Genomic DNA, 12314 nt, shown 5'->3' with positions numbered 1-12314 from the left:
TAAAATGCCTTTAGATATGGACAAGTATAAAAAGGCAGTGCAGGGAACCGGATATCGTATAAGGGTGATGTATGAATAAAAATGAATAAACGAAAGGTCTTATTTGTTTCGTTATTTTTGTTTTTATATCCTCATATATCTATATTTAGATCTCTCCGACTGCTATCCCCCCCCACCGTTAGGGCGCCTCAGGCGATTAGCAATAAACTAATCCCTTCTCAAAGACAGAAGTCTGGGAGGATGGACATCCTAGGACTGTACAGAACTAAACTCCCACCGCAAAATCAACAGGGACCATATCAGTACAGGAATGATCTAATCTGCTGATTTTGGGGGCTCAGGACATACAAATCAGTGAATATGAACTTACGACTTACTGTTTGATAACCGAGATGGTGGAAGTTTTGAGAATATTTTTTTATTTTTTTTTTTTTTTAAAAAAAAAAAGAAAAAAAAAAAGTCCTTAAAAAATATCTTTATGCCAAGCACATAGTGTTCACTCACTTTTTTTTCCCCCCCTTTTACCTATGAGTAGGGCTAGGACAACAAATTCTTTTCATTGTTTTGATTCTCGAGTGTGTATCCATTGATATCTTATATGTTTTTATATAGAATGATGTAGTCCTTGGTTGATCGACTGTGTCCAACTGTGTCAAATATATATTGGATTTTAATAAAAAATTATATTGTTTGTTTGGATTTTAATAAAAAATTATATTGTTTGTTTGGATTTTAATAAAAAATATATATTGTTTGTTTGGATTTTTTAAAAATATATATTGTTTGTTTGGATTTTTAAAAAATATATATTGTTTGTTTGGATTTTTAAAAAATATATATTGTTTGTTTGGATTTTTAAAAAATATATATTGTTTGTTTGGATTTTTAAAAAATATATATTGTTTGTTTGGATTTTTAAAAAATATATATTGTTTGTTTGGATTTTTAAAAAATATATATTGTTTGTTTAATTTTTAAGTTGATTGTTTAATTTTTAAGTTGATTGTTTAATTTTTAAGTTGATTGTTTAATTTTTAAGTTGATTGTTTAATTTTTAAGTTGATTGTTTAATTTTTAAGTTGATTGTTTAATTTTTAAGTTGATTGTTTAATTTTTAAGTTGATTGTTTAATTTTTAAGTTGATTGTTTAATTTTTAAGTTGATTGTTTAATTTTTAAGTTGATTGTTTAATTTTTAAGTTGATTGTTTAATTTTTTAAGTTGATTGTTTAATTTTTTAAGTTGATTGTTTAATTTTTTAAGTTGATTGTTTAATTTTTTAAGTTGATTGTTTAATTTTTTAAGTTGATTGTTTAATTTTTTAAGTTGATTGTTTAATACTTGTTCATTGCCTAAATTCATATTTCATGTTTTGCAACATTTGATTGTCTTCTGCTTCAAACATACGTAATTTTATATGCAGAATTTTTATATTGAAGAAAGTTCAGCTCTACTCTAAATCGAATCGTGTAGCCATGTTTGAATACAGAAGGAAGAGAAGCTATTATTTAACATGGGGAGGTGTCTGCGCTTTATACAGAGTTATCTCCCTGTGGCGCCCCCCCCCCCATTCCTTGTGGTAATAAAAAAAGGAAACGTGGCTACCTTCAACTCACTGTCATAAAAAATTGTTTTCGCTGTAAAAAACTTGATCAAATTAAGTTAAATTTTTTTTTCTAAGAACTTCATTCATTCATTATGGATAGGTACAATATAACTTTTTCAATATTTTCATTTTTTTAATAATCGTTGATTAAACTGTACAAGTACCGAATTGCAATCGTATTTTTTTTTTTTTAATTACATTATTATAAACCAAAAGTACACACATCTTATTCTGTTACGTAATGCAAAACAAACCTGGTGGCACCATCCACAAACTATTAAGAATATCACCTGTAACAGTCGTAAGCTTGTTCTGTGATAAATGTATTTGCCAGCCATTATTAAATATCCTCATGAGTATAAATAATTATCATTGCTGACAAAAATAAAAGAAATTGTTTATGTGTGTTTATTTGTAAAGCTTTTGGATTTTTGTAAATGATTTGGTCTGCTATTTATTTATTCATTTATTTATTTATTTATTTTTTATTACATTTTCACCCCAAACAAGGCGCATTGCCACTTTGGTGTAGGGGGCTACTATCAGGGGCAACAATTACTGGGGTACTATGTAGGGATTTGGGCAGCAAGATGTCGGTTCACGTTACACTTGAACTTCTGCACGTCAGTACTGTTGGGGAAGCAGGGACCTGGAATGGAATTCCAGAGTCTAGCAGTTCTGGGGAAGAAACTATTGGAGTAAAAAGATCTTTTACATCTAGGGATCTCTACAGTGTGGGGGTGGGATTTAGCAGCCTGTCGGGTTTATCGAGGGTGCTCACGTCGTGAGGGCACAAGTGATTGCAGTTCGTCAGAGCATTCACCACTAAAATACTGTAATTATTAGCACCACTGGCACTGAGGATTGAACCGCTAGAAAAATGTCACTTAGAACTGAATTTTTATATGTACTTTATCCGTTACGCAACAGGTTTCTGTGCAGATTGCAGAGTCCAACAAAAAAATTCCCCGAATTCAACAATATACACTTGAAGAAGGTCGAAGGTTACATCAGCCAAAATGTTGCAAAGAATAACACTCAAGATGAAAATAGTAATCGAAATAATACGAATAATCAAATTCTCATCTCAAAAATTGAGAAACGTAATAATTTAAAAATCATGTTACAAGGAATTTTTGTTTTAATTTTACCTTTACTTGTCGAAGGAGATATGGTCTGTCCTGGTAAATGTTGCTCCATTTCTTGATATCCCATCCAAGAGAATGCAGAATTGTCTCAATCAACAGCATGTCAGAGATAGAGTCACCAACCGTCTAAAAAATATAAATAAAAATATACAAAAGTTAAAAAATTAAATTGAAACAAATGAAGCATGCATTGTCCCCCGTGAATGCACAGTGAACGAGGCATAAAAAAAAAAATGACCAAGTTTAGCATTTGCCCCATCCTCCATTTAACCCCAAAAGTCCCCAGGGGACATCAAATCCTGGTGAAAATGAACAAACGGTGCAGTTTTAGGTCTTAACATATGTAAATTTGAGTTCTGCACCATGCAAAAAAAGAAATGAATAAGTCCATCATTTGTCCCCACCCACCGATTTAACCCCAAAAGTCCCCAAGGCCTTAACATATTTAAATTTGAGTTCAGCACCATGCAAAACTGCTAAATATACATACAAAAAATTTGGGACAAATACGGTAAAATAGTCCCAAAAATGGAGCGTTTTTATTAGCCCTAAAAGAGCCCCTGGGGCACACCCAAGAGTTATCGAGAAGTCATAAGGTTTGAACAAGGCAAAATCAAACATTATATAGAAATCAGTTAGTTACAACTTTTCATAAAGATCCAAAATAAAAATCCAAGGCATCAATTTTTTTAAGCATTAAAATGTCATTTTTAGCCATTTTAACTCGAAAGAACCCCTAGGGGGGCAACGGTAGTTTTCCCGGAAAATCCGTTCTGTTACTTTTTTTACTCATATCATGTTTAATGTTTGTGCAAAATTTTTAAAAATTGCAAGGCATAGTTATTGAGAAAAGTGCAGACAGATGAACAGACGGACGGGCAAGAGTGAATTTACAGGTCCATCCTCCTTTTGTTGGGGGGATCAAAAATATTTTTAGAAACTTGTCTTTCTTTAGAGGAAATTGAGTGATTGATGGTGAAGTGGATATCAACGTGATGATTCCATATATTCGTATTCGATTTGTGTTGTTGCCATGGCAGCAGTAGGGATGCTGAACCTCTTCCTGTGAGTAGGTGAACATAAGAATCGCGGAAACCAATGCCAGCAAAAAAAAAATAAAATAAAAAACTTGTACCATGCCTTACATTCAATGAAGATTCATATGAATTAGTTCTTTGTTGTTGATTTTTTTGTTTTTCTTTTTTTTTGTCAATTCACCCCAAAACAAGACACAGAGCCACTTAGTCATAAGGGAATACTATTTGAGACTACATTTGCAGAGGTGTTACATAAGGGCTGTCCCCTTCTCATGTAAGTAAGAAGGCAGACAAGATAAGTGAAAATGATATTAGGAAAAGGCTAGAATCGAACCCTGTAGGCAAGTGTTAAAAAATAATGGATAAATTGAAATCCTGGAAATACAGTCGATTGTTAATTCTTTTAGAAATAACTAAATATTATTTATGTCAGTTAAAAGAATGAACAATGCAAGTTTATAGATAATGATTAAAAGTAGGTTAGATATTGAACAATTAAAATTTGGAATTCTTTGTTTGCCAAAAGTATGTTTGGACAGACATATGTAGAATCTGCATGAGAGAAGGTCATGTTGGTTGACAGTAGGTCTCTGATGCATAAACGGAAGAGGTTCTTGATACATTGAATCGAGGGTTCGAAGTTAGATGACGAGAAGATCACGCACAGTGATAGAGTCAGTTGGAGACTGGGAGCTGATCCCCTTAGAGGCGAAGAGTAGAAGAGAGGACCATGTAGTTGAAAAGGCTTGAATTCCTGACTTCATCAATCGGCCAACAGATAAATAAAGAAATCATTTAATATTTTGTAACTGGTTGTCTTTGTGTCGTCCTTACAACCGAAAAGGTAAATGTGTTTTGTCATTATCTTTAATGATCTTTGTATAACTCCCCCCCCCCCCGCAAGCAATGTGTTCCCTCCTCTGTGTTAAGAACTGTACAAATGTTCCAGCTTCGTAATAATATTATGAAGTCCAAGAATTGTCACAGTTGTCGTCGTCATGTAAAGGTATATAAATGTCATTATCATTATTGTTTTGAGTCCCCGTTATACATGTCCCCGATATAAACCCTCACTATTCAAACAGAGGTACTATTTAGGGAGTTGGGCAACGAGATGTCTGTTCATATTACACTTTAATTTCTGCATGTCAGTACAGTCAGAGAAGCAGGGTCCCGGGAGGAATTCCACAGTCCAAGGGAAAAAGCTATTAAAGTAGAAGGCTTTAAGGCATCTAGATCTCTACAGTGAAGGGGTGGAATTTTGCTGCTTGTGAGGTTTGTCGAGGAAAACTTGATAATCCATGCAGTACACAGTTTGAAAATTGCATGGATTTTCATGAAAAAAGTATTTAAAAAATCATTTTGTTGTTTCTTTACCTGATTAACTAGATCAACAAGTGTGCAAAGTTTTTGAGCCGCAATTCTCTTCTCTGCGGAAATCCTGAAAGAGGAAAAAAGAAAAATATAAAGTAATTTTTCTTCAATTCAAATATCGCCGTCTGGAAAGAAGAGGATTATTTTTTTAAATTTCTAAATATTTAGTTATATAGTTGTTTTTTTTTTTGGGGGGGGGGGTATTACCGTAAATATTTGTGTAATATGTACATATAATTTCAAAAATATTTTTAAAATACTGGTCGGGTGGGAATTTATAGATTTTAGATTTGCTGGTAGTAAATATAATTTTATCATTAGTATCGGTAATGGAAAACTTTTAAACAAAAGCAAAAAGAAATAAGAGTCGTTTTTGGCATTGGAGGATAAGCACGATTTTTATAGATTCCAAAAAGTTCTGATTTTTCCAATACACAATTTCATTAATCATCCCAACACCACACAAAATTAGTCTACAATTGTCCATATGGGATTGTCCATCACAACTAGGAAAAACGAATACAACAGTGAAAAGGTTGCATCATACAAAGATTTACAGAAATCAAATTTTATAGTTATGGATAGCCCAAATGATCTATAGATTTTTTCCATCTCTTATGAACGCTAAGCCAGTCTAATGATAATAAACCAGCAGTGAGAATCAGCTAATAGTCGTTAAGCAATGTTGAGCCTGGTTAGTACCAGATGGATGACCATTTGGGAATTCTAGGTGCTGTATGCGCTCTCTGCTGATTTCGACATTGTTTCCAGTCATTCTGAACATACTTTCCACTGGTATTTAACAATGTCAACACAGGAGAGGCATGGTTGAGGGTTGCACAACTCTTGTCACAAAAATTTCACCCTTACATTGAGTATTCATAGTCTGTCAAGACTGAAGGAACCTTTCCCTTAGCTGTAGTCGTAAAATTAAAAAAAGGAAAAGAAATTTAAATAAGTAGTACCGAGACAAACGTACACAAAGCATTAAGAAAAAAACGGATTTACTTTTTACAAAATATTAATATGCAACCAGCAGCAGAAGAAGAAATGTAGAAAGAGCTATCACTAAACATATACACAAGACTATGGGTCATCACTAATAAATGCCATAGAAACGTACAAAGCAACTAATTTGATGATGACTGTTGAAAAGCTTTACAGAATTCACATTCTGTGCAATTCAGTGTTAATTCATTTCAGTGTAATTAAAGAGGATGACACCAACACATGGGAATTCAAATAAAGTTATATTAAGAAGAATGACCAACAGTTACTGTAATAAATGAAATTGTTACTTTACCAATGATAGGACATTCTGGATTTATACTTATCCTGACAATATTAATGTATAGATGGCAAGAATAGATTTAATAAGGTTTGAACAAGGCAAACTTAAATCCAGAGACAGAGAGGAAAGAAAAAAAAAGAGGGAGACAGAGAGGAAAGAAAAAAAAAGAGGGAGACAGAGAGGAAAGAAAAAAAAAGAGGGAGACAGAGAGGAAAGAAAAAAAAAGAGGGAGACAGAGAGGAAAGAAAAAAAAAGAGGGAGACAGAGAGGAAAGAAAAAAAAAGAGGGAGACAGAGAGGAAAGAAAAAAAAAGAGGGAGACAGAGAGGAAAGAAAAAAAAAGAGGGAGACAGAGAGGAAAGAAAAAAAAAAGAGGGAGACAGAGAGGAAAGAAAAAAAAAGAGGGAGACAGAGAGGAAAGAAAAAAAAAGAGGGAGACAGAGAGGAAAGAAAAAAAAAGAGGGAGACAGAGAGGAAAGAAAAAAAAAGAGGGAGACAGAGAGGAAAGAAAAAAAAAGAGGGAGACAGAGAGGAAAGAAAAAAAAAGAGGGAGACAGAGAGGAAAGAAAAAAAAGAGGGAGACAGAGAGGAAAGAAAAAAAAAGAGGGAGACAGAGAGGAAAGAAAAAAAAAGAGGGAGACAAAGAGGAAAGAAAAAAAAAGAGGGAGACAGAGAGGAAAGAAAAAAAAAGAGGGAGACAGAGAGGAAAGAAAAAAAAGAGGGAGACAGAGAGGAAAGAAAAAAGAGGGAGACGGAGAGGAAAGAAAAAAGAGGGAGACAGAGAGGGAGACAGTATGAAAAAAAAAAAGAGGGAGACAGTATGAAAAAAAAAAGAGGGAGACAGTATGAAAAAAAAAAGAGGGAGACAGTATGAAAAAAAAAAGAGGGAGACAGTATGAAAAAAAAAAGAGGGAGACAGTATGAAAAAGAAAAGAGGGTGACGGTATGAAAAAGAAAAGAGGGTGACGGTATGAAAAAGAAAAGAGGGTGACGGTATGAAAAAGAAAAGAGGGTGACGGTATGAAAAAGAAAAGAGGGTGACGGTATGAAAAAAAGAGGGAGACGGTATGAAAAAAAGAGGGAGACGGTATGAAAAAAAGAGGGAGGCAGTCTGGAAAAAAAAAAAAAAAAAAGAAAGAGGGACAATGAAAAAAGACGGAGGGAGCAGTCATTAATAACTAGGTTGAATTCAGATTGATATAAAGTTGCTGGTTAGCAAATTAAAAAGATCAACTTGTATGAACACTCGTGCACTCTCCACTCCTCAACAACTATTTGAGGAGTTAGATATCCCCCACAGAAGACGGCCTTGTGTCTAATTTTACCCTCATGGGGAGACAAGTGACTATTTAGGACATGAATCACTATTTTGAAGTTCTGCACTTGCTAAGATTTGAAAAAAAATAAAAATAAAAAATACTTTTCCCCAAATTGTTTTCCACCCACCCCGTCCCACAACAATGTTCGTCCATGATGTAAGCGATTGCCGAATCGTTAATTAACAAGCTGAAAGTGAAAGTTCTTGCACTTAATATAACACAGCTGGGCATGAAGTGGTCATAATAAGTGGACAGGACTCATGATGAATGGCCACTTCTGCACAGACTGACGACAGCTTATACACAATCGGGCCTACTTTCGAAGATAACAAAAGAAATGGAGAGTAAGAGAAAGGCAAAAAAGCCATTGCATTATGTAAACATAAAAAAGTGTCAAGACGTTTTGTTTGTTTATGACTGGCAAAAAGTTGAGGAAAAAAAAAAAAAAAAAAAAAAAAATTTTCAAAACCAACCATGCACACCTGTGCTACGCAATGAAACTTATTCAATTCTGTTTAGGCTCATCTTATTCCTCCCAAAATTCTTGCTGTAATTATTTAGCAATAAATGAAAATTCACTTGGCTCTAAATTTTGGAATTATTTATGGATCACTCATTTTTGTTTTTTTAACATTCTCTTTCCTCCGAATATTGTCATCATCAAGACTTCGGTACTGATCTAGAATTTGACCCAAGACAGAATCAGCATCTTCCGGCAGTTTACAGTAAGCAGTTGTTATAGTTGCCAAAAAAAGCCAAAACAAATACTGGCAGACGATAAATTCAGACTGCTGAGAACAAAACTTTAACACAGGATAAGACTTACTATTAGTTTGATTATATAAACGAATTTTTTTCTTCCAAGAAACTTACAAATTTTTCAAAGAAATATTTTTTTTTTTTTAAGATAAAAAACATGGAAACAACTATGATAGAAAACAATTTTTTTTTCTTTTTTTCATGGAAAGTATCTAAGTGTTTGTTTTTCTTAGGTCTGAGTAAAGAAGCTAATGGAGTAGAAATTTTCTTGGCTGGGGACCTCTAAACTGAAGAGGTGTGATTTTGCTGCTAGTCAGGTTGGTTGCTTATGTCATGCTACGTATGAGTGTTCATGAATTTTACATTGTCAAAATTGCTAATTATTTAGATTTAAAAATATAAGAAATTTTGACACGAATAAATCACATTTAAATCTGCATAAAAATAACATAATCTCACCAACTGAAGTCAATTTGGAAAGAAATCTACTTTATAATAAAAAGCCAACAGTGTTTGTCTTTCTTTAGGTCATCAGAAATGATAATTCATATATGAAAAATTAAATTACTAATTTAATTACATGATTATATATAAATATGTATTACCTTTATATAGACTCTACAATGCTTCAAGCAAACTACATTGACATTTTTTATTTATTTTAATTATGAAATATTAAGGTACTCGGCTTTTCCCAGGGAAAAACTAGAACAATAAATATGAGTAAATAAAATTTTGAACAAATAAATTTATTCGAGTGAAAATGCCGTAAAAATATGAGCTTATAATAATAAAAATTTGACAAAATGCTAATTTTTTCAGGTTTTTGGCAAATTGATGAAATTTGATGGAACAAACAATAAAAGAATCAACATTTTGCTGATTAACAAACGACCCTCACCTGAAAATTCAAACGAAAAAAAAAAAAAATTGGATGTAACTATATGGATGCCAAAACTTATTTCTGCTTCATTACTTTAGTTGCATACATTCAAAACATAACCTTAATTTTACCATTAAATTATAATAGAAAAAGTATCTTCATCTTTTAAAACATCGATTCCTAAGGCACGTTTTGCTCAGAGATCATTCATTAAAAACTGATGTCCAGACAGACACAAAAGAGATATCTATCACTATCTAAAAAGATAAGATATTAACTGATATATACTCGAGAGTCAAAATAATGAAAAGAATATTCTCTTGTCATAGCCCTACTGATGATTTAAAAAAATACCAACTATGTAGGAGTTTACTTTGTATTTTTAAAGTTTTAGTAAAACACGCACAGACAGACAGACAGACAGACAACTGCCCTTTATATAATAGATATGAAGATACTGGAATAAGTTTATTGCTAAATTTTAGTTAAAACCGATTGCAGGTTTTAATTTATGAAATGGTTTGGATTTCTTTTTTTCTTTTTTGTTACAGTTTATTCAACCCAAACGAGGCGCAGTGCCACTAAGTCATAAGGGGCTACTATTTGGGATCAGATTTGCCGGTATACTATGTAGGGAGTTGGCAGTAAGATGTGTGTTCACATTAAACTTGAGTTTCTGCATGTCAGTACAGCAGGACCAGTCTAGCAGTTTGAGGGAAGCTATTTGAGTAGAAGGCTTTACGGCATCTAGGGATCTCTACAGTGTAGGTTGGGGGATTTTGATGCTGGTCTGGTTTGTTAGGGGGGGGGGTATTTACGTTGAGGAGGTACTAGTGCTTTGAATTCATCATGGTTTTGTAGAAATACAGAATATTCTCAGGTGTGAGTAACCATCTAGCACGGTATAGAGAGCCCGCCTTCCTCATTTGCCTTCCTTGGCAATTATCTTAATGTATTTGTTCTAATTCATGTTGTTTGTGAATGTTAAACCTAGGAACTTGAGGGGAGTACTTTCAGGTAGTGTATCATTAGTCACAACTGGATGACACTAATAAATGAGAAATATATCCCGTTTTAAAAACATGCATTGTTTCTATCAGGATACATCCTTGACAATCAGTCTGACAATAGCTTTCTTGCTGTTTGGCCGAGAGACGGTCCTAGTCAGTCCTAAGATGTCCATCCGCAAAGGCTTTACTTTCTGAGAAGAGGGTTAGTTTATTGGTAGCCACCCGAAGTATAAATGCCAACGGGGTTGCTCGGGCATTTTTATAAGCCAGAGTACACTTCACGGTGTTGGCTTTTCAAAACTCACCTTCTAATCTCTTGTAGATCTAACAAGTAAACATTTATGAATTTTGAGCTCTCAACAACAGTTCATTTCACAAATGCTTTAAATTGGTCATAAACGCTAAAACGCATAGGAAATCGTTTTTGTTTAGTTAAAAACCGAGGTTGATATGGTTGTTAGTAGATATGTTAACTAGTACATATTAATGATTAGGAGAGATGTGCTGTAGATAAGTCAAAATTGATCCAAAGATTAACCTTGCTGTATCGTTAATATATGGACGGAAATTATGTTATATAACTAACAAAGTTATAGGTGGAATGCAACTCTCAGGAGAGTCTTGGTGGGAACATCAATGAAACAACATAATAAAATGATAATTAAGCAATGTGCTTCAAATCTAACTCTCTGTCTCTCTCTCTTAAAGCTTACAGCCACAAAACGATTATGGTGGCTGAATAAATCTTTCATTCTATAAAGATTCATTCTTTTTTTATTGCATTTTCACCCCAAACAAGGCATAATGCCACTTTGCTACTATCTGGGACATAATTGCAGGAACACTATTTAGGGAGTTTAGCAGCCACATGTCTATTCACATTACACTTGAATTTCTGCATGTCAGTACAGGCTGGGAAACAGGAACCCGGAAGGGAATTCCAAAGTCTAGTATTTCTGGGAAAGAAACTATTAGAGTAGAAGGCTTTCTGCCATCTGGGGATCTCTACTGTGTAGGGGTGAGATTTTGCTGCTTGTCAGGTTTGTTGGGGGTATTTATGACGAGGGGGTACAAGGGCTTGTAGTTCGTCAGAGCATCCACCATTAAAATACTTGTAAAATAGGCAGAGGGATGCAACATTTCACTGATGGGACTAAGGCTGAAGCCCAACTGTCAGTTCAGGACCTAACAGATTGGCAACTCTCTTTTGAACCCTGTCCAGGAGTGAGAGGCTAGTAGATGCACCAGCCCAACTGTGACAACAATACTCCATACATGGGCGAATAGTGGCCCGTAGAGGTACAGGATACTCTCAGGCGTAAGTAACTTTCTGACAATAGAGAAAGCCCACCTTCCTCGCAGCAGACACTGCAATGTCCTCAATGTATCTATTCCAACTCATATTTCCTGTAAACATTAAGCCAAGGATATTCATTCTTTAATAACATAAAATAAATAGAATAATCCTTCATTATATAAAGATTTATAGAATTCTATAAAGAATGTTGTGATTGAATAATTACTGGCAGAAAGTATGCCAGTGGCATGTGCCAGAAGGAAAACAATAGCGTATACACTCATGCGACCTTACATTCATTAACCCTTATCCTTGAGTGGCCTTTGGGCTTTGATAAGTGATGACACCCATGTAAAAAAAAATAAATAAAAAACTTATCAGTTAAGCATGCATGGCATTGGTGGCCTTAAAAGTATGTTTTGTTTTATTTTTTTTTTTAGTTTAATAAAATTAAAAAAAAAAAAAAACGATTCTTGAATTTTCCTTTCATTCTTGGCTGCACATGCGTAGTCTAAAGGATACAATTACAGACTACGTAAGCAGTTATGGAGAGCTCCAATCCTATCGAATCTATTCAAATACCATTGGGAAA

At 33.8% G+C, this 12314-nt stretch overlaps 1 protein-coding gene across 3 annotated transcripts in view; it reads right to left on the bottom strand.

Annotated features, from left to right (window-relative positions):
- Positions 1-12314, bottom strand: part of LOC145283845 (phosphoacetylglucosamine mutase-like) — a 198143-nt gene that overhangs the window by 28354 nt on the left and 157475 nt on the right. For all 3 annotated transcript variants that reach the window (XM_080132953.1, XM_080132954.1, XM_080132955.1), the window contains exons 14-15: positions 5168-5231; positions 2757-2879 (exon numbers count right to left, since the gene is read on the bottom strand). In XM_080132953.1, the coding sequence (XP_079989079.1) occupies positions 2757-2879; positions 5168-5231 (187 nt within the window). The remainder of the gene's footprint in view (positions 1-2756; positions 2880-5167; positions 5232-12314) is intronic.

This window comes from Euprymna scolopes, chromosome 8, assembly GCF_053919585.1.
Source record: "Euprymna scolopes isolate OS-2025 chromosome 8, ASM5391958v1, whole genome shotgun sequence".
Classification (NCBI taxonomy): Eukaryota; Metazoa; Mollusca; class Cephalopoda; order Sepiida; family Sepiolidae; genus Euprymna; species Euprymna scolopes.
This window is presented reverse-complemented; position numbering and strand designations above follow the sequence as displayed.